General features: G+C 36.5%; 1 protein-coding gene across 1 annotated transcript; it reads right to left on the bottom strand.

The window, feature by feature from the left end:
- Positions 1-1,881: 1,881 nt before the first annotated feature.
- On the bottom strand, positions 1,882-19,739 carry LOC113070259 (plakophilin-1). The gene is made up of 13 exons (XM_026243483.1): positions 19,427-19,739; positions 17,193-17,308; positions 12,590-12,783; positions 12,358-12,511; positions 11,993-12,200; positions 11,599-11,767; positions 10,205-10,322; positions 9,295-9,456; positions 9,053-9,220; positions 8,820-8,973; positions 7,276-7,462; positions 7,006-7,090; positions 1,882-4,904 (listed from the first exon to the last, which is right to left on the bottom strand). Exons 1-13 carry the CDS (start codon positions 19,599-19,601, stop codon positions 4,824-4,826), a joined length of 1,971 nt encoding a protein of 656 aa, XP_026099268.1. The 5' UTR covers positions 19,602-19,739; the 3' UTR covers positions 1,882-4,823.
- Positions 19,740-23,207: the final 3,468 nt, after the last annotated feature.

The following is a 23,207-nucleotide window of genomic DNA, read 5'->3' as shown; positions in this document are numbered from 1 at the left end:
GTAAGATATTGTGCATAAAAGATATTAACATTTAGTCCACAAGACAAAAATATTGCTGAAATTATTAAAATAACCCCACTCAAAAGTTTGGGAACCCTTAGTTCTTAGTACTGGTTTCTGTTTCCTGATGATCCTTGACTGTCTTTCTGTTTTGTGATGGTTGTGCATGAATCCCTTGTTTGTTCTGAACAGTTAAACTGAGAACTGTTCTTCAGAAAAATCTTTAAGGTCCTGCAGATTCTTCAGTTTTCCAGCATCTTTGCATATTTGAACCCTTTCAAGCAGTGACTTTATAATTTTGAGATACATCTTATCACACTGAGGACATTTGAGGGACTCAAACACAACTATTTAAAAAGGTTCAAACGTTCACTGATGCTCCAGAAGGAAACAAGATGCATTAAGAGCTAGGGGGTGAAAACTTTTGAACACGATGAAGATGGCCAAATTTGTCTTATTTGGTTGAAATATAATTTTTTTCCATTTAGTTCTGCCCTTCATAAGCAACAGAAGATACTTGTATGTTTCCCGGTACACAAATTAAGTACAATTTACCTTGATCTTCAAATTCCAAAAGTTTTCACCCCCCAGCTCTTAATGCATCAAAAATTTTTTTGAAAATTATTCATATTTTCACCGATTCTGCAAGGGGTGCCCAAACGTTCGAGCCCCACTGTATATATATATATAATCTATAATTGTTTTTTTTTTTTTTTTTGGTTTCCACACAAACATTTAGCATTTTTTAACATTGATGGGGAATTTTATTTTTATTTTTTTAAAGCAGAACACTGAAGAATGGAGTAAAGATGCTGAAACATTTCACAGGAATAAATCACATTTTCAAAATACAATAAAATTGTGTAAGAAATGCAGCCTTGGTGAGCATAACAGACTTTGCAAAAAACATTGAATGATTAAATGATAAATTCGTAATTTTGTCTGTTATCTTTTTATAAGTGTAGAACTGTAAAGTCGGAGTACTAACTTGCATATAAATGCATGACTGAAACTAGAAAATAACCACTCAATGAGTTTCACGTTGTGTTAAATTCAGTAGGTGGTGCCCAATTATCTTATTATATTATAATCTTATAATTATCTATCATAAAAAGCTCACTTGCATTTTAAATCTTCAAATAAATGCATTGTATAATAGCACACACCCAACTGTTCTCCGTTAATATCCCCTCAGGCCTTTCTGTAGTTTTAGGGGTTAAAAAGGTCAGGAGATTCTCATCTCAAATGATTTGCATATTAACATATATACTGTACGAAGACTCAGCGTTCTGCTATTCACACTGACTTTCTGCTTGAGCTCTGCCCATCTGAAACAAAACTTAGTGGAGAACTAAGAATGTTTTTGGAGTAATATTGGCGCAAAAGAATGATTGATTATGAGCAGAATGCCTAACGCAGCACCAAAGCGATGTGCACAGCTGTCATGTTTGGATTAGCAGTCCAGTGTTCGAGCTCTCTGATATTATGAAAGGAAAGGAGGAGCTTTATAATTGCACAGAGGAATGTGTGTGACTCATAAAAGCATCTCCTGGCTCATCGCCAACCGTTTCTAGTGAAGGGTGGAGATCTTATGTAAATATGAAACAAGCATATCAATTAACAGGACTACTTTCTTAAGAAGTAATAAGTCTTCCTTCTAATGGGGAAATGACTTTCTATAATCTGTCTGTACAATGAAGACATATGTTTGAGGTTTAACAACTGTTGGTGTCAACTGCTTTTCGGCTTCTAATGAAATCACAAAAAGGAAAAGAATCCTTGTCATGCACCATGCCATGAGTGATTTGAGGTGAAAACTGTATACAAGGGTTTCTTCACCTATAAGAAGACCATCTTTTAACATTCATATGCACTGTATGTATCGCTTACACATGTAAAAAACTGACAACTTAATTATAAAAGTCATTACATTTATGTCTAACTTCATAGACATATAATAGTCAAAAGCAATACACCATAAAAGCATTTCTTGTAGATTTTTTTTTTTTTTTAATCTTTTATTTTAGAAATACATTTTAATGCAATATTAAAATGTACATTTTGGTCATGCACTGTAGATGCAAAATGTAATTTTACACAGCCACATTTAATATTTTTATACAAAAATATGATTTATTATGATTTTCTTTTTGTTTATCAATCTCTATTTGTCTGTATAAAATTAGACACTTCCCCACAAGCAGAGATGCAACACAATCCAGCCAAAGTAACATCAAATAAAAATAGAACCCGCATAGTACAGTATCACACATTAAGGCAATAGTATACAGAAAAGGTTTGGCTTACAAAAAGGGATGTCAATAAAAATATTAGATTAGATAATTAATTTCGCATTTACTGCTCTAAGCAGCCTCTTGGCCAACACACACACACACAAAGCTTTACACTGCAAAGATGGTAGACAAGTCACATCTAAAGCAGCACATGAGAACTTCAAAGTTTAAGGTGATTCTGATTCTATAAGAGGTGAGACTGGGTTTAATACAGGGTTTAATCCACATAAGTTGAAGGAGGCAAAAGATCCAGAGCTGCGAGTGTAACCGAAAGTTCATTAAGTTCCAATGCAGCCGGCGTTCCACTGATCAGTCTCTCTTGATTTCATTTAGATGTTTATGCATCAAATCGCATGTTTTCAACATTTTTTCGCACAGATCTTATTACAATGTAAACATTGATTCATTGGCATTTTGTTAAAAAAAATAAAAAACAAAACATGATTTCAACATTTTTTTCAACATTAATACAACCACTGACATTATTCTATCCCCATTTCAACATTGAAGGTCTGTTACATACTAGCTGTGAAGTATTTTAAACATTTGTGCCTGTTCTCATTCCTAAATCTACCGCAGAAAAACTTAAAGGGACATTCAGGAAAAAAAAGAAAAAAAAGTAGTGCACTTATATATTTAAGCTTTTAATAACTGCTACAAAAAAGCACATTTAGAAACCAACAACTATCCAGGAACCAAAATCCAAAAGCTTTAGCCAACGTGTATTACGATCCCCAATGTGCCTAGTATGTTGAATATACAGCACAGCAGCAGAAGAAGAAGGGGGGGATTGTTACTCCGCAGGACTTGTAGTGCAAGTTTGTCAAGCCTAAGTGTAAAAACGCTTTCCCATGATAAATGTGCATATCTGTGTATTAGGCACAAAACAGGCCTGAACTAGAAGTACAGAGAGCCATATCATCCAGAAATCCCCCCAAAAACAGGATTTTAATCATAAAAACAGGTGTCTGATTACTCAATTTCTCCACCTGTGGATGTCAAGCGCCATACAAATATAATAGTTAAAAAAAAAAAAAAACATCTGTGTGACTTGTGTGCTAAATTCCAGATCGGTCCCATTCATGAAAGAATCAATCTCTGCGTGTAAACCACTTCACTGAAAAGATCTGAGAGGATATGTAGTGAATCACAATTTCTGGTGTTTTGTTTACACAGATCACCTGGTATACATCATCACGCAAACACTTATGATTTTTGTGGGCTTTTTCGTCATTTTTGCCCACATGGCAGTGAGAATATAACAGTCCTTAAGCAACAATTTTTTTTTGCAAAAAATACAAAAATTAAACTTGGCAGGAATTGTTTTCCATATGTCCTGCATATAACCATAATGTCCTGCAATGTACAGTGGGGATCAAAATTAGAGAACAACCTACAATTTCCTAAATTTCAGGGTCACTTCTTAGTCCTATTTTGTAAGCATATTTAGCTGCATTACAAATTAGTTGTATTCTGAAGCACAGTATAAAAAAAAAAATAATATTTGAAAAAGAAATCTGATCAATATTAGAGAATACGTACAGATACCTCCAAGTTATTGGTGCTAATCTAGTACCGGTTGCCAATTTCCTTAATTAACAAACCCTATTTAACTTCATTCATTCAATCATTCATGTTCCCCAAAAAGGCTGGTCATCCATGAAAGACAAATGCATGAGAGGAAAGTATAATGCAAAGGCTCTCAATAGGGAATCGGTTCAACACTGCAGCTGGAATTGCTCAGCAAAAACTGGAAGCAGAGTGGACAAAGAGACCAGCGCAGTTTGAGTAACTATAGAAGTCCTGCGGCCGCAGATGTGCTGAGGTCATTCAAAGCAGGGACCTCTACAATTCCTACTAATTTCTGATCTTCTTTCGTGCTACAGTGATTACTGTATTTGATCATTGCTTTCAGCTAAATAAAGTTTTTTGTTGTTGAAATGCCTTGGTTATTTTATCAAACTGTGGAAACCCCACAGCTAATATTCCTTTAAATTTTGAGCGATGAGGATAAACAATATTTCAGAAAAAAAGCAAGTATTTAAAAAAAGAAAAATTGAAAGTCGTGACATTTGCCAAGTATGGCAACCCATACTCGTAATTGGTGCTCTGCCTTTAACCCATCCAAGTGCACACACAGTGAGAGGTGAACACACACCCGGAGCAGTGGGCAGCTATAGATCTAGCGGCGGGGGGTTCAGTACCTTGATCAAGGGCACTTCAGTCATTGGGATTGAGGGTGGAAGAGAGCCCTGTTCATTCACTCCCTCCCACCCCCAACTCCTGCCAGCACCGAGACTCAAACCTGCGACCTTCTGGTTACAGGTCCCACTTTCTAACCATTAGGCCACAGCTGCCCCTTATAGATGGTTCTCTAATTTTGATCTCCACTGCACGAAAACAGGGCAGTATTCTGAAACTCTTCCTGCAGAACTGAAAAAAATATATATTATATTAAGTAGAAGTATGAAAGGTTTCAGAATCAGGCCAATAAAATAAAAACAAAATGTCTTTCGGCTTGTACATCTCTCAGCGTGCTTTCATGTTTGTTGCTTCCTCGTATGCTACAGCAGTAACAGGATTTATAAACGTGTCCTTGCTCATCCTTTGCTGCAAAAGAATAAAAAAAGACAAAACTATAAAAGGAGCATCATTGTCTTGTCAAAACCACACACATCACAATCACAATTAACAGTGTGAAAGCTCTCAGAGCCAAATGCATGAGGTGGTTCTCCACTGAATCACTGCTTCATCATCACGTGTTCATGCATGCATGTCTGTTTGAGCTCCTGAGCTTCAGCATGTGCTGAATGTTTCACTTCTGATTGACTGAGGTGCAGGAACGGAACCATCAGACACATTTAATATTCACAACAACTACATCAATTGTTTGTAACAGTCCTGCTGTCAATAGGTTAAAAAGATTATACATACATTATAATATATACATACATATACACAAACATACACATACACAGCCTACTGTATGTTTGATCAATTTAGCCTTCTTTAATCACGACTTGCCTAAAATAACATCTATAGATATAAAACAGTTCAAGATTATAACAATGTTTAAACATTAAACCTATATAAATGTGCGCTATATCCAATAATTTGTGTGGAGATGCTCCGCAGGATGTAGAGGCGATCATTTGCATTTTTGTTCAGTGGCTATGCCGTAATTTTTGCTCATAAAAGGTAAGAGTAATCATTCAGAAGGGTCTTCTTTTGTTAGTGTGCACCCACAATATCAAAAAAGTTGTGCTTTTATAAAATAAAGAAAACAAATGATGTGCGTTCTGCAGTCTAGTCATAAACAGGAGTACAAAAATTAACCAAAACTCACAAACATGATAAATATATCTATATAAAAAAAACAACAACGGTTTATTATAATCATAATCGGTAAAAATGCACTTCACTCTAAAGTCGTGACTAATGTGATGACAATGAGTTAGGATCGGCAACTTGATCCTTGCGATACAGACTCAGAAAACACTAGTTTATAAGTAAATAATTCAAATAGTCTACCTCCTTACTATTTCCCCCTGACACAGTTATGGTAATTACTTTTGCCGGTGCTTTGCGGCAAACTTAAGACTATTGCATGCATTTGAACACAGACCTGTTCAGCTGCTGACAGCACACACCATACTGCTGCTGGCGGGACAATAAAAAAATGGCCTGACGCCTGTCCAAAAGGGCGTAAAAAAGTCGGACTGAAATGCAGAGCTGTAAAATGAATTATTCAAAATGCATAATTTATCTTACAATCTGTAAAGTAATGGAAAAATATGTTCAAATAAGGGCTGACAAAAAAGTCAGGAATCAAGGAGATATGTTAATCTAAATATCCAGCATCAGGTCAATTATATATATACAAATATAGAAGATTTATTCTAATATACTGTATGTTTTTTTGAAATGCCAATATACACAATGCCGATTATAATTATAGTCCATGAGCATGTGGTATACTGTATGCTCGTATCTTCCAATAGACGAGTGTGTGTTTGTGTGTGTGTGTGTGTGTGTGTGTGTGTGTGTGTGTGAGGGTGTGGGTGTCGGAGGGTCACATTGGGAGGAGTGTGTTGTGTGAAAGCTGTTTGCTCCGCCCAGAAAGAGCTCATAACTCGTCTCCCTGGATTCCTCTCTTATTCCGTTGAACCTCTTCCAAGATTGGGTGGAGTACATGTCAGGGCCTGGACGTGTGTTTACGTGTGTTTGTGTGTGTTTGTGTGTGTGTGTGTGTGTGTGTGTGTGTGTGTGCGTGTGTGTGGGCGGGTGGGTGGGTGTGAAGACTATTCACGCAACCAAGTGAGAGTCTTTTCTGATGTGTAAACTTCCATACAGACAGAAAGATGGATCACAGCCTAGGGAATTTTTTTTCTTTTATATTTTTTTCTGCTTTGAGGTAAAAGCTCCAAATGTGTGTGCACACCTTACCACACCCTTCTTTCTTAGAACCAGATTTTGCGTCCTTTTTCTTTGCCCTCCCATCTTATTTCCTTCCAAAATTGAGGAGATATTAAAAAAATATATACCTTCACTCCTCGTCTAGCATCATTAGCATCTTGTGATGAACCACTTTGAACAAGCGTTTCTTAAGTATGTTGTTTTGGTAACACTTTAGAATAAGGAAGACATATTCACTGTTGACTATAAGGCCTGATTCCTCTCCAGTGTATAGATCGAGTCAGGACAGTCTTACCTTTTTCAGCACACTCTGGATGTCTTTTTGTCCCCACATACTCCAGAGTAGAAATCCAGCAGCTTTTCTGCCTGTCTCGAATGACCTGCAGAAAAACACGTGATTATCTGCTAATACACATCAAATTCTTACAGAGTTACTCTCATACATGGGTGACTATCACGAAACTTGTCATTGAACTAGAGTCGGCAGTAGGTTTCCTGCCCTCGAACTCCAAACAGCTGCTTGCTAATGTTTGCGAATGCCGCATTTTCCTTTGGAAATACTTACATATTTGAGCTGAGCGCGCTCAGAGAGTCGATGAGTTTGGGGTTGATCAGCTTCTTGCTAGTTTCGGGCTCTGCCAGCATGAGCACTTGCATCACACGGCACATTGTAGCGATGGTGCTGTCAGACTTCCCCATGTTTGGCGTCACATTCGAGAGAACAGAACCGAGTGTGGGAATAATTTCCTTGGCTGTGGTTGACAAGAACATCAGGGACATCTGGATCAATGTGTACAGTAATATTTAATTGCTTCTTTTGTTTTCTGCATTTGTAAGTCACTTTGGATAAAGGCGTCTTCTAAATGATTACCGTATTTTCCGGACTATAAGTCCCACTTTTTTTCATAGTTTGGCTGGTCCTGCGACTTATAGTCAGGTGCGACTTATTTATCAACATTAATTTGACATGAACCGAGAGAAATTAACCAAGAGAAATGAACCAAGAGAAAACATAACCATCTCCAGCCACGAGAGGGCGCTCTATGCCGCTCAGTTCTCCTGTAGTCTACACTGAAGACATAGAGCGCCCTCTCGCGGCTGGAGACGGTAATGTTTTCTCTTGGGTCTAAATAAATGCGACTTAACATCCAGTGCGACTTATAGTCCAAAAAATACGGTACATGTAAATGTAATATTTCATTCTGTACGTTTCTTTGTTGACTTGCATGCTTGATCTACATCTCATTATATATGTACTTTTCGTATACATACTAGAATACATTTTAACATAGCAATAATTTAATAAATAATAAAATGAATAAAATCACACTTACATAAAGTATACTGGCCTGATATTAATTACAGGCGTATATTTGTTGTATATAAATAATGTAAAAAAAAAAATCAAATAAATATTTAACAAGCAAATGAAAAAAAAAAGGCAATAACAAACTTGATGTATTTTTGGGGCAATTGAAATGTGAATATATATATATATATATATATATATATATATATATATATAATAATAAATGAATAAATAAAATGTTACTTCTTATAAAGCAAACAAATAAACACACGAGCATACATTTATTCATGTATATATATATATATATATATATATATATATATATATATATATATATATATATATATATATATATATATATATATATATATATATATATAAATAAAACCACTAACATGACATGTTTTGGGTAAGTTGCTTTGATATTAACTATAATCACACGCCTGCAGTCCACATATGTTAATGTTAACATTTATACAGGTCATATCAGCTGGCCTAAATAGTAAACACAGTTTTAGTAAAGTTACATTCAGAAATGGATTTTATTATTTTTACTACCTCTGGGGTATCATTTGACAATCTGCTAGTGTCCACTAACACAAAAACAGACCTGCTATTGAGAGAAGGAGAAACAAAAGCACCCTCAGCAAGCAGATGTGCAGGAGACTCATTAGAGCACACTACATTTTCTTGTTTGGTCCTGCGCTTGTGCAGATGTTGCTAAACAGGCACACGCAAACTGAAGCACAGAGCTGACATCACTCTTTCATAGTTCATCTTTAGTAGTAAAAGACTCTTACCCATAGTTCCCCGCAGAAATGGCACCCGGGACATGTTGCCCACTAAAGACATGGCGGTCTTCTGTAGGCCTGGGTTTTCTGATTTCAGCAGGGGCGAGATGACACACAGGCCTTGCATCTTCTCGATGATGGTTTGACTCATCAGAGTGGACAGCTGCGCAGAGGTCAAAACACAAGTTGAAGAACTCCCCCTTGAGTTCAGCTGCATGTGTATTTCCAGTAAGTGTACATACGGGGCCCTTGGAAGCGGTCAGGTTCTGCAGGGCTCCACAGCACGCCTCCAGCGTGGCCTCCTTCTGACTGTTTCCCAGCAGAGACAGATACAGCTGAAGGGACTTCTGGTTGTACAACCAATCCACTCCTTCAGGAGTTTCCTTCTCCATGGCTGGGAAGACAATGTCCTGATAACAAAAAGGTCTGTAAATGTACTGAAGATGGCTTTTAAACCCTCAGTAGTTTGGACAGCAGCTCGTACCTTTAGGGTCTTGGAGCTCTTGGAGCTCTTGGTGCTGAAGATGCTCTTCTTGCTATTGTTATTGTTCTCCTTCGGTTCTTCGAGTGATTTGAAGTGATCGGAAGCCTCTGTCTCCAGCTGGTAGCTCAAGTTATGAAGTATGCAGACACAGTTTTCCACCGACTGCTCCCACATCATCAAAACACACAGAACCAGGACACAGAAGTCACTTTCAGCTCTTTGCACTACATTTTTGTCAATATACTGAAGCATTCTTGTAGACATAAAAAAAGAATTATTTAATAACATGTTAAATAAAGATGAAATCAAAATACATTGAAGCTCTATTAAAATATATACCACATGGTCAAACGTTTGTGGACCCCCTTCTTTTCAAAAACAAGTTTAGTTCCTTCTTAATGCGATAGCATAGAAGATCACTTGATATGTGCATTTACCGTATTTTTCGGATTATAAGTCGCACCTGAGTATAAGTCGCATCAGTCCAAAAATACATCATGAGGAAAAAAACATATGTAAGTCGCACTGGAATATAAGTCGCATTTATTTAGAACAACGAGAAAACATTACCTTCTCCAGCCGCGAGAGGGCGCTCTATGTCAGTGTAGACTACAGGAGAACTGAGCAGCATAGAGCGCCCTCTCGTGGCTAGAGACGGTAATGTTTTCTCTTGGTTTATTTCTCTCGGTTCATGACAAATTAATTTTGATAAATAAGTCACAACTGACTATAAGTCGCAGGACCAGCCAAACTATGAAAAAAAGTGCGACTAATAGTCCGGAAAATACGGTCATAATTTCAGAATAAATCAGTTTTAGAGAACTCTGGGGCGTCTGTTTCGATGTCCATGTGTTTTTCCATGTGGTGTAAGAGCATGGAGATCATGCAGTATAAATGAAAGCATGATAACCTTTTCATCTTGCTCGCCTATATCCATCTGAGTCTGAACGTAAGTCACGAGAGAGTCGATAAGTTGCGGGCATTTCCTCATTGATATTCTCTCCTCCTCGTTAGCACTGCTGAGGTTTCTGCGAGAGCACAACCAAAACTTAACATTAAACCCAACAATGCTTCTGTAAAAGCAGCACAATGATTAGACGCGTGCCAGTCTGTGGTGTAACAGTCTGCCAACCCAAGTACGTCAACATCTTGTGATATGCCGCCGATAACAAACAACTTCCAACACTGGAATGAAAACATGCATGAAACAACTTGACAGCTCCGAGAAATCTGCTGCTATGAGCACAGATGAATTACCAGGCATCACTCAGGTGCTTTAAATGTTTTCAACCCATTGAGGGAGAGTGAGTTACTGTAAAGATGACATCTTTTGATAAACAGTGCGAGTATGACTATTGGGCTTGAATACTGGTGCATATTTCACTTTTTCTTGCTAAAAACAACCCACTGAGCCTGAAAACAGCACTACCGACATAATAAGCCACCATATAAGAAAGTGAAAGCAAAATTGTAGCACAGCGCGAGCCGAGCCACGGATGTGTGGTTTCACTCTAGGTAAGTTAAAGAGACAGAGAACTGAGCTGTGCGTCATCGACGGTTTTAGATCCAGTCAATGTTCTCCACTGGAGCGGTGACGAGATGCTGAAAAAGATGCAAGTGCATGTACAGGCTTTTATTCAAGACCCTACTCTTAGCTGCTTTGGAGCTCTTTAAAGGGTTCAGATGCTTTCTGAATTACTTGCTTCTTTACTGGGATCTTTTCTTTGATTGTAAGGGGAAACGCCCACATTTCAAAGAATTTTCTTCGAATTTTGTCAGTAGGAACAACTGTTTGTTTAGTACCATGACAATATTCATGAAAATACAGGCCCAGATTTTTATCAAGGTACTAAGCAAACATTAAGGTGTATACATGGTTATGACTTAGACAAAGTAAGAGTTATTTACTCATCTCATTTGAAACCGCATGTTATTTTTCTGTGGAATGATATAAGCTACAGTATTAATTTCTTATATATACATATCTATATATAATTAATAAATAAATAAATAATAAATAATAATAATTAAAATATGTAATTGCTAATTTTATTGCGAGTTTTCTGAAAGGAATTTTTACAAATAATGTAAAAAAGTTTTTTTGTGTGTGTGTGCGCATTACATAAAATAAAATAAAAAATCTGTTTGGAATGACAAAACAAAGGAGTGCCTAAATTAATGACAGACATTCCATTTTAGAATGAACTGTGAATAAGTGAAAGCAGCAAGTAAATCAATTATTGCATTTTGTTTAAAACCATAATTGTATTCATGTCACTGTGTTCTTGTTTCTCTGTAACACACCTCAAACAGCCGGTGGTGTTGTAGAACACCTCGGGGTCAATGTGTTTGTGAGCTTTGCTGTCACCCCAATTGTTGTACGGCACCACAATGGTTTCTGTAAGCAGCGGCAGGGCCTTCTCGATCAGCTCGGCCTTCAGTCGATCAGCCGAGGACAGATTCCACAACAGACCTGAACACCAAAGGGTCACACTGCATACTTCATACCGTATTTTTTTCTTTTAAACAGCTTTTGATAAACACATAACTATTTAACACCATCCCAATTCCAGTCACTTTCTTTTATTTGAACTATAAAGGACACCATTGACATACAGTGTGATGAGATCATATGACAACAGATGACACACAACACACTAAGCACAGGAAAGAGTCGAATGGGAGCTGCACGTCTTACCAGTGAGTTGTTTATGCGTTTCTGTATCATTGGTGTTTCTGAGCAAGGTCAGAATGGTCTCTATTCCTTCACAACGGTCCACTTCAACCTTGTTATTGTCGTCTTTAAAAACCAAGTTGCGTAGTGCACCGGCAGCGGTCTGTTGCAGCTGGGAATTGTCGATTTTCAGCAACTGAACGAGAGCAGGTATCCCTTCCAAACGCCAAACCTTTCAACGATGCAAAACAAGAAGGATAGATAGATAGATATATAAATGGATGGACAGACAGATAGAGAGAAGACATTTTATCAGAACAGTCAATAAATTGACCCAACATGCATCAATAGGCAGGTTTAATTCTGACTGAAATCTTTAGTTTGCAGACCTCTTGTTTGATGTGGTCTTCGTTGAAGCTGTGGTGCTGTATGTATGAAGCTCCACACAGCTGATAGCTGATGTCTGAGTGTGACAGATACTCCACTGCCTCCTGCAGAGTGATGTTAGGTATAGATCCCTCGGCTCCAAATGCACCGAACGCACTGAACAATACTATTATTAGCACGTAATATACAATAAGTAAACTAAATTGAGACCCAGCCCAGATGGAGCGCACTCACCCCAGTGCTTCTGATTGGCTGTTGGTCGCGGTGACTTTCCTCACTGTCTGTGATTGGCTGCGGGAAGGTTTGATACTTGTCTGTGATTGAACCAGCTGTTTATTCCCCAGGAGTTTCATGGATTGGCCAGTTGCTCGGTTATATCGCACGGTAGTAGTCCTTACCGCGTTGGGCACAGACAAGCTGCGAACAGTCTAGCCAAGTAAAAAGCAATGAAAGCCATTAATGGATTAAGAAAAATCCAATTAACATACGGTAATATTTAGGGGGCAAGCACCGACGATGGGATGGCACCTATTGAATCCATTGGCATTCTTCTTTTTCTTCCTCTCTGAAACTCTATGACCGGAGGCTATCTGCACAGTTCGGAGTCAAAAACTGGTCTTTTTTAGATTCGGTGTGGCATATCGAGTCGAACCATATGCATTGGCGTATCGTAATGAAACTTGGTATGTGAGACAGTAGGGGTGGACAATCTGCTGATTTTATAGCATGAACGATCTCGAAGACATCTACGATCTACTTTTCAAGTGAACTGCGATTAATCAAATTTTAGCTTCAGTTTCGATTTATGTCGCAAACGGTTCCAAACATATCAAGCGGTAAGCTTTCGCCTCTCCTAAACTTAACGTCTGAATCAGTACAATCATGCAATGTGAAATGCATTTGTTGTAAAATGCAGTCTACTGTGGACATGCTTTATTTTAAAAACAGTTATTAAAAAAACTAGTTTGCGTTGTGTCGCAACAAATTTGAGGCCTGATGCCAAACTACGTCTGAGGCTGTATCTCTGCAAAGCTTTGACTTTTTGTGTGACATTGTCAACTCACACAGAACACACCCCATCGATTTCATAACAGCGCCACCTATTGGTCAAACGTAATAAGCCATTCAATCAGATTACTAGTGGTTGTATTTATGATTTTTCGGCCATTTTAACTAGAATCATTTATTTATTTATCAGAGAATAATTATGATTTTCCTCTTAGTTTCTAATTTTTTTTTATTTTATATAGAATTGTGAAGCTTGTTATGGAAGCACATTTCTGCCACATAATAAAAATATAAAAAGTTCATTTTAAAATCTGACTTTTGCCGCAGAAATTGAGACTTTGTATCACAATTGTGAGTCAAAAACGTTTTTTCTCAGAATTGAGACCTCATATCTCACAGTTCAGACATTTTCCCTCAGAATTGCTTTATTTCTTTATATTTAGCAATTGTGAATTATTAATCACGAGATGTAAAAATGTGCAGGTAAAAGTTGTAATGACCTTTTATACATTTGTTTTCCATGGAAGAAGAAAAAAAAAAAAGTTAGCATTTCCTATCTTATCACTTTGGGTGTAGTTTGCTCCATGTAAAATCATTCATTGGTAAACGATTTTACCAATTCTCTAGAATAACATCTACAATGTAGTATGGGCGTACTATCAAAACAGTTTGACAGTTGCATTATTCCAAACTCTAGTTGCATTATCTATTCTATTTGCATTGCTGTTAACTGCATTGTGTCTTTTTCCCCTTTTGATGTACAAACTGAGGGCCAATCAAAAGTATTTTCTTCAGCAATGGTAATGATAGATAGTGAACAATAAGTGAATAACTGTGTCTTGCACAGTGACGCAGTAACTCCTTCACTCTGATCCAGTGGGGCACAGAGCTCTTGGGATTCAGTTACAAAAATGATCAAGATGCAGAAAAAGAAAGAAAATCTGAGGCACAGGAAAGGACTTGCATAAAGTGTAACTGAGTACATTGCTAGAAGGCAATCAGTTAGTTTAAAAATAGTCTTGGTTTAAGAATATGAACACACAGGGAACAAAATGAACCAAACTGTTCCAACAGCTTTCTTGTTTTAAAAAAACAGTTTCAAATCATCATACAGAAGAAGAGTTTCCTTTCACTATCCCATCAAACTCTCCCAATAAGAGAGAGAGAGAGAAGAGAGATTTTCATAATTCATCTTTCTATATTATATTTTTGTTTATTAATGCTTGTCCACAATATCACGCATAATTTAACATTCACATAATATTTAAAAAAAGGCTTATATTTCACATGCCAGCAAAAATTATATTTTACATTTTAGTGTATATCCAAACACGCAAAAATGTATGAGGTGTACCCGGTTTTTTAGCATCACCTAGATATTATTAGTTACAGGGGTTAAAGCAAAAAAAAAATAATAATAAATTGACATTTTCCTGTCACACACTCAGTTTAAGAGCAGTTTTCTCTTCCTGTAATTAGAAACTCTTGTCCTCCTAATTTTAAAAGTTTAGGAGTACCTTCTGACCAATAATAAAAAAATTATTTGTCTTTGTCTTGATAATATGAGGTGACATTTGGGCATTTTCTTTTTACCTTTGTAAGGTATGCATTTTTCTAATTTTATTAATTGTAAGCAGCGTTTCCCAGGATTTTTTTCCAGCTGCGATATTTGAGATATTTTGTGCCAGTTTATCAAGAAGTGATTATTTAGTTCTCTTTGACTCGCTGGAAACGGTGCTTTATTTTAAAATGTTTTAGGCGATGTCCAATTTTGCGAAAAACTTACATTTGCATCTTTGGATGGAAACATAGCCATTATCCCATTTGCAAACTCCCTTAATAACTATTAAAAGCTGTCACTCTCCTTATCGCGATCTGTGGACACACAGAAAATGAAAGTGTGCGAGTGATTTCTCAAAGACTTAAAAGCACATGCTAATGATAAGTTTCGTCATCTGTCATCGCATTATAAAATCTGAACCAGTGGGAATGAGTAGAATCGTTATTAATAGCCGCAATCCTTTCACGAAATCCAGCTTCTGCTCTGTGTTCTCTGTGAGACGCTGCAGCCGTGGCGAGGATGATTTTTGGTGTGCCAGCAGAACAACAACAGCGTGCTACATGTTTATTTTCACCTCATTATTTCCAATTGACAGAAATCCGTCGTAGATTTACTGCAATTAACAGAAAATCACAGAAAACATTAATCCCTGCAGTTAAATTAGCTTTTACTCTTATATTTTAAAGTTCGGTAATTTTCTTTTGTCATTTTGATTTGTTTTTTTTATAAATGTCAATATAATTTATTCATTTTTTATTTTAGTCTTAGTTATTTTAGCACATCAAGCCTTGGCAGCTAGCTGAAATAAACAAACTTGTTTTTTATATGGTTTCATTTCTATGTAAACTAAAATAACTATTGATATAAGAATATGAATGGCTTACATCATTTTTTTATTTATTTTTTAACATTGACAGAGCCCCTGAACTCTTTTCACCCTGCCATCTCTGTTTGATTGAAGCAATCTTAAATCAGTGATTTACTGATCATGCACACAATCTATTATATCAATGTCATATTGTGGTGTGCTGCATTTCCTGGCATCTGGCCTTTAACACACCTCTCTTCTAATGAAATACTTATCTGTAAATCATTAACTTTAGCCTTCAAATTATGTGAGTTAATGCTGTATGTTAATTTACAATATCACTAAGCAGCAATAACCTGGGACTGTGAGACTCTGCTTTATATGAATACTACACAGAACATGCAAACACATTTTCTAAGTCAAAGACAGTTCAAAGTTAATAAGTATTGACACATTCATCATAAATGCGCAAAACAGTAATTACACTGTGATGCTTTGAAACACCGAACCTTCTTTTACTTTCATGTTTCAAATTTTTACAATTAATCTGACACCATTCTTGACGTGCTTACTTAGAAAAAAAAAAAAAAACTAAAGCCAGTCTGATCAAAGTTAAACTACAATAATCTTATAATAAATGACCCTGTAGCACATTGTATAGTATCTTACATTAATAAATATATTATATATTTATTTTTAGAAGCTGTTGTTCAATAAAGTGTAATAAAACCTCCTAATTTCTTGGGCAACGTCAACGGAACAAATGCCAAACACAGAGCGACAGAGCTCATTCTTAGGTTTTACTCTGTAATGTTTTTGCATAAACAAAATACTCGTGGTTTAAGAATATCCACACAGGAAACAAAAATGTTGTTTCCAAAAATGGATGTTTTACTTTTGAATTTGTCTGTAATTCTTCAGACGCTCTTCTGATTTTCTCATACACATGATAATTCACAACATTATAATGAGAACGGTGTAGGTGACTAAATTAAATGATAAATATATAGCCTATATATTTAGTCGTTAAGGGTACATGTGACCTGGACATGTATAGTACCTGATTTTGTCAGATTCACTCAATGACCGCAACAAATTTGGCTTGAAAATGGAGATGGAAAATCGGGAATAATGAAACTTAAGTCTAATGTTAATAAACTTGCTTGTAATCCATTCATTAAAGAAAAACACATTATTTGAGTACATTTCTATTGCGTCCCTAAAGATTTTTAACGCACTCCTAAATTCTTTTGTTGTAAACAACACTACTAAAATGATTAATTGCAATTTAGTAATACTGTACACTTGTAAAATGGAGTCAATTTATGTTCATTTCTTTACCGAATATCAAAATGTTTCTATAAGTTATGTGGAGAAATGGCAATCAGCGATCGATCAGTGTTGTGAAGCAGTACAGTGCAGAGATCATGCTGCGGAGCACAAAGTGTGTGAGACTTTACCATTCTGCTGCGGCTTGACGTCATGGTGGAGCCGTTAAATTTGAAGAGTGAGCCGTTCATATTTGGAGGTGAGAACTGGAACTTAGGCTCACTGTATTCTGTCACCGATTCCGGAGCTACAGAAGATGAAATAAAGTTACAAATTACAATAATTCAATAGTGTCTACACTACTGTAGCTTATTAAATATGATTCCTTTAGTAAATGTCTAACACGTATAGTCAAGTACACCAGTTTGGCTTTGTTTGTTTGTAGAGCAGTATATATAAATATGCCTATAATAATTACAACTATTGTTATTATTATTATTACTGAATTAATAAAAAAAAAAATTAAGAAATGTTCCTATAGTAAACAAATCAAGCATTTAAGAAAACAAATCTAGAATCATATAATTGTATCTTACAGTGCCAACTGTGAATGTTAAATTAATATATTAATGTCAAATGCTTTCCTAATTTAATTAATTTTTAATTTGTAAAACCCCACACATTTATTTTAATAAACTCAATTTAAAACACTAGACATTTATTATAATAACCGTATGAAGCCATATCATGGTTTTGGTTTTATTTCGATAAGTTATGCAGCACTTTCCAAATGTCTCATTTGCTGTATATGCAACATAACTTTAATTTTCAAAAAATGACAAATAATTATTAATAAATAAATATTGTATATGTACTCTGGAAGCAGAGTGACACTCTTAAACTCATAATCTACTTCAAACTACAAAAATAACTTTCTATTTCTTGTACAAGTATGCATGCAGTTTAGACTACGTTCATCGAGAAACTGCATATTTTCTTAAAAGATTATTTTTTTAAATCGAATAACTATTTAAGTCAATGCACAAAAACATATATATAGCAATTAAAATGCACACTTTCAAAAAAAAAATATATATCTTTGGGATATTACATGCAACTAAATTAAATGCAAATCAGCAACTTCTGAACTAGACTGCACGTCGCTTCTAAACACTGGCTGGATCCCAATATTCTGTCTGTGTCTCAAAGCCTATAGACAGTGGCCTACCAAGACAGCATTTTGGGCAGCATAAGCTCATAAAATGACGTGGAGCTACAGTATAGTCCTTGCTAATGGTTTACAGTAGCATTGTACAAGTTTTCATATTTCAAAGACAATACAAGTATGATGAATAGAATATTAAGTATTATGCAGTTACATGTAAAGATACTTAAATGGGTCTAAAAGCTTTCTAAGGTTCAGCTAATAGCAAATTAATAAAATTTAAACTGAAACACATTTTTATTAAATTGTTCAATAAATAACATGTAATCAAGTGTTTGAAAACATTACATTCAGTTCACATTTAAGCACATTCTTTTAAAGTACATAATTTCCGTCCTAATTCCTCTTTAAGCGTACTTCTTTTCCAAAAGGAATGTTGGTTCTGTTGCAGTTTTCGCTCTCATAAACATATGTACTTACAATACTATTATTTTGTGATCCATGTTTTTTTAATCAATAATTATGTTCTTTTGAAAATTCTATATTGTTGACCTTTGTGTATTTGTTGTTGAATGTTTACAAATCATACTAAAAGTTTACTAGAGATAATAAATAAATAGTGTTGCATGCCCAAAGAGATAAATAATTAACAAGGCTAAATAAATTATAACTAGATAATTCCCAATTGTTTATTAAAAACTAATATTATCATTTCTACACTACTATAGACATTTGCTACATTCAAGTTATGATTATACTTGCTTCCAGCCAAATACCACTAAACTATATCCCACAGTGATGATTAAATTATTATTTTTTTACAGTAATTAGTTATGAAACGGTGACCAGGAATTTATTGACCTCACTGGAAATATTCTTAATTGTAAAATTAAATGTTTCACTGCAACATACTGTAATGTATTTAGGATGCAGCATTTTGGGACAAAACGTATGTCAGCCCCCAAAACATGCAGCCTATGCTTCTTGTTCACGAGACACGCCACTGTGAAAAACTCTTAGGTTTGAGATATCGATTACAAAAAAATAAAAAAATAAAATAAAATAAAAATGCACCCTTGCCATGAAGACCTGCTTGAACTTGCTAATGAGAAATGTTTCAGATTCAAGTTAACTTCTAAAGAATGCATCCGTGCTAGTGAAGGTTTTTGTTGTTGTTGTTGTTTTTAAGCTGTGATATTTATACCACGCTGTCTTAATAGCATTATAACTCGCAGGTGTGCGTATGAACAGCGCACTCACATGTTGGCGACGGAATGGAGTCTTTCTTGACCATCTTCGACTTTCTCTTAATGGACTTCACCTGCTCCAGCACGCGCTGCTGCCCCGTCCGCTGTGATTTGTCGGACGGCAGCACCAGAGAGGTGTCATCCGTCGAGACGTTGGCCAGAGTCGAGCGGATCGGATCGACAGTCATCGCTGCTCTCAGAGGTTCTGCCAAACCTGACAGGCTGTGCCCCGTGCGTCTGCTGCTGCTGCAGTGAAAACTTTTGCGCTTCAGTTCAGTGGGAACCACACCTAAGACCACGCCCACTCGATGTGTCGCGCTGCGGACCAATCACAGGCCCACATTCACATTTGAACCTGTCAATTACTAGGTGTTTCTGTCTCCTAGCTACCCGGTTTAATAGCACAATAGTGGTTCACAGGTATCTATCTATCTATCTATCTATCTATCTATCTATCTATCTATCTATCTATCTATCTATCTATCTATCTATCTATCTATCTATCTATCTATCTATCTATCTATCTATCTATCTATCTATCTATCTATCTATCTATCGGTCTGTCTGTCTGTCTGTCTGTCTGTCTATCTAAATGTCTATCTGTCTGTCTGTCTCTCTATCTATCTATCTATCTATCTATCTATCTATCTATCTATCTATCTATCTATCTATCTATCTATCTATCTATCTATCTATCTATCTATCTATCTGTCTGTCTGTCTGTCTGTCTGTCCGTCCGTCCGTCCGTCCGTCCATCCATCCATCCATCCATCTATCTATCTGTCTATCGGTCTATCTGTCTATCCGTCTGACTGTCTGTCTGTCTGTCTATCTATCTATCTGTCTGTCTGTCTGTCTGTCTGTCTGTCTATCTATCTATCTATCTATCTATCTATCTATCTGTCTGTCTGTCTGTCTATCTATCTATCTATCTATCTATCTATCTATCTATCTATCTGTCTGTCTGTCTGTCTATCTGTCTATCTATCTATCTATCTATCTATCTATCTATCTGTCTATCTGTCTGTCTGTCTATCTGTCTATATGTCTGTCTGTCTATCTATCTATCTATCTATCTATCTATCTATCTATCTATCTATCTATCTATCTATCTATCTATCTATCTATCTATCTATCTAAATATGTCTCTATCTATTTAAAATTTTTAAATAGGGTCATAAAAATTGATTTTGTTTTTATTTGGTAGCTACATATAATTGAAAAGTATTTTACTGAAACTGATTAAAGATTGAAAAGTTCCTTTCTTTCTTTCTTTCTTTCTTTCTTTCTTTCTTTCTTTCTTTCTTTCTTTCTTTCTTTCTTTCTTTCTTTCTTTCTTTCAATGGTAAATAGTTAAATATAGTTAGCAAAACTTTGCATTCCACTGAGAAAATTTGGGTTCACTTTTGGGAGGAAACCCTGTATTTAAATGCTTTTCCGAGTGAAAGCAATGTTCTCTCGGAAAATGATAGCGTCCCAAAAAGAGACTGAAATTTGCGTTCTTTTGCAAAATTCTTGCGTTCGAAAAATGTTTTGCATTCTATTGCAAAAGAACCACTTTCCAAAAAGAAACCGTGAGTCCACAATAAATAAATACATTTATATTGAAATGACATTGATTATACATTGATTATAATGTTCAAAATGTACATACCCTTGTTTATAGCAGAAATAGGCTTGCATCAATAGCCTATCTGCTTGCAGAATTGTGTGATAATTGTCTGTGAGTTAAAGAATCGTGGTTCAACTATTTCTGCCTATATCTATAAACGTTTGTTATATTCATGGAAGTGTGATATGCTGTAATTGGAAAGTGTCATGTTCACAGTGTGGATGATGGGAGACTCGTACAAAGTCTGACATTCACTTAGCCTACCCTTCCAAAACGACACAGAATAACTCTACACACTTCAGTGCTACCAGAACAACACTGAATAACTCTACATACTTCAGAACAACACTGAATAACTCTACATACTTCAGTGCTACCAGAACAACACAGAATAACTCTACTAAATTCCAGGGCCTGCCCTACAAAACAGAATAACTCTACACACTCCAGTGTAACAGTGCACGACCGTCCATGACTCAGTCTGCTGCGGTGATTAAACACAGAAAGTGCTGTAACTCTATATCACAATTAGCCCTCCTTTTACAGCCACACCTGGAAATACTTTTTTCTTGTTCTGGTTTGTTAGGTTATATAACAAAAGGGTTAAGATGTTAATTATTTTGCTTTAAATATTATTGTTATGTCAATGGTTTCCCAAACTACTGAACAATCATCCAAAGCTACTAGAAGCCAAAATCTTTACCTGTGCTAATTTCTATTGAAATCTGGTGTAGCATTACTAGGCTTGGCATAAAAATATAAATTCGTCCTGCAGTATGTAATGCTAAAATAGAAAAAAAAAAACACTATAACAATATTTTAGAATAATTATTATGCAAGGATTTCTGACCTCATATAGTTACAGTCTTCAAATTTTATGAAAATGATAGTTGTTGTTGCTGACTTTTTAGAATTTCTTTGGAACAAAGCTAAAAAATAAAAATAGCTTGCTAACCACAGAAAACAAATGTTGGCTAAAAGGCTACAGACTAAGACAGAAACTAGACTGTCATTGTTCACTCTTCAGTTCCACAAACCAGATATTAGTTCATCACACAGATTTAATTTCATAACAGTGACTGAATATTTGTGTTTCCCTTTCATAGGTCACTTCGATGCTGCGGTGACGTCACCGTATAGGAACACCCCTCAAGTGTGACGAATGTCTGAAGCCCTATACCATCCCGCCAATCCTATTGGCCAAATAGCGCTTGGCATCACTCTACGCATGCGTACGCATTGTATACCTGAGTGCCGCGCATTATTTTGCTCAGATTTAATTCCTTCAGGAAAGCGAATCATCTGTGCCCTAAGGAAACCATCTCGCGTTCTCAGCGTTTTTTTCTTCGAGCAGTGTTCAACTCCTCTTCGCGGACACGATGAGTCAACGAAAGGTAAGAGCCATATAAGGGGTTTATCACAAGGAGGGAGGAGGTTCGTTAGCAGCTTCTCTACATGTTCTCTCCGTGATAGCCTACGGCTACAGTAAAAAAAAAAAAAAAGAATCCGCGCTCTGGAGTGTATTTTCTATAGGTCGCCTCACGTCTAACCCCCACCGTTTCGCTTCTGCGGTCGCCGAGGCCCCGCACGAGGTGGTGGTTTAGGGAGATATGTACGGCTTTGACTATGAATACAGTGATGCACTGGATTTTTTCCACTTGCTCGCTCTCCCCCACTCAAGCGTGTTAATCAGAAGATTTGCTTTTTCAAACTATGTTTGTCCAACCGCGGCTTCGAACTCAGAGTAGGGTCTGGCTGGCACATGTGGTTTTCTCCCTCTGAGCGGACAGGAGAAACGCGCCTCCCCTTCCTCAGTGAGTTATTGAATGTGGTTACCCACGTGGTGGATGACATGGTGGACTGCTGTTATACAACGATGCCGCTGGTGAACTAACTCTCTAGCCGAACGGATCGCGCTGAACTCGGCCACGGCCTAAAGTCTCGTCGAAGGCATGTTGAGTCGTGTCTAATCCCGGCAAATTTACTTCACTTTATGGCGGTTCTTAACGAGAAAGCCTCTCATCCTCAATCCCCACGCTCTAACATTGACTGTCTCGCAGCAAAGGCACCTCGAGCGTCATTTGATTGAGCTAACATTTGAGCGCCCCCTCAGACACTCTCCACAATCCAGCCTTCAGAGTTTGAGGGATGGCACAAGAGGCTGACAAAGACGGCCAGTTTA

The sequence above is a fragment of the Carassius auratus genome, unplaced genomic scaffold (genome assembly GCF_003368295.1).
Source record: "Carassius auratus strain Wakin unplaced genomic scaffold, ASM336829v1 scaf_tig00003633, whole genome shotgun sequence".
Classification (NCBI taxonomy): Eukaryota; Metazoa; Chordata; class Actinopteri; order Cypriniformes; family Cyprinidae; genus Carassius; species Carassius auratus.
Note: the sequence above shows the minus strand (reverse complement) of the source record. Positions and strands in the feature narration are given on the sequence as shown.

What these genes read in the sequence shown, in the direction of transcription:
- LOC113070259 (XM_026243483.1), bottom strand. Translation starts at nt 19,601, where the DNA reads ATGACTGTCGATCCGATCCGCTCGACTCTGGCCAACGTCTCGACGGAT. An exon ending in CGTCAAGCCGCAGCAGAATG is followed by an intron (nt 12,784 to 17,192) that starts GTAAAGTCTCAC and finishes TTACTTGGCTAG; the next exon opens with ACTGTTCGCAGCTTGTCTGT. An exon ending in ATTTCTGCGGGGAACTATGG is followed by an intron (nt 7,463 to 8,819) that starts GTAAGAGTCTTT and finishes TGTCAACCACAG; the next exon opens with CCAAGGAAATTATTCCCACA.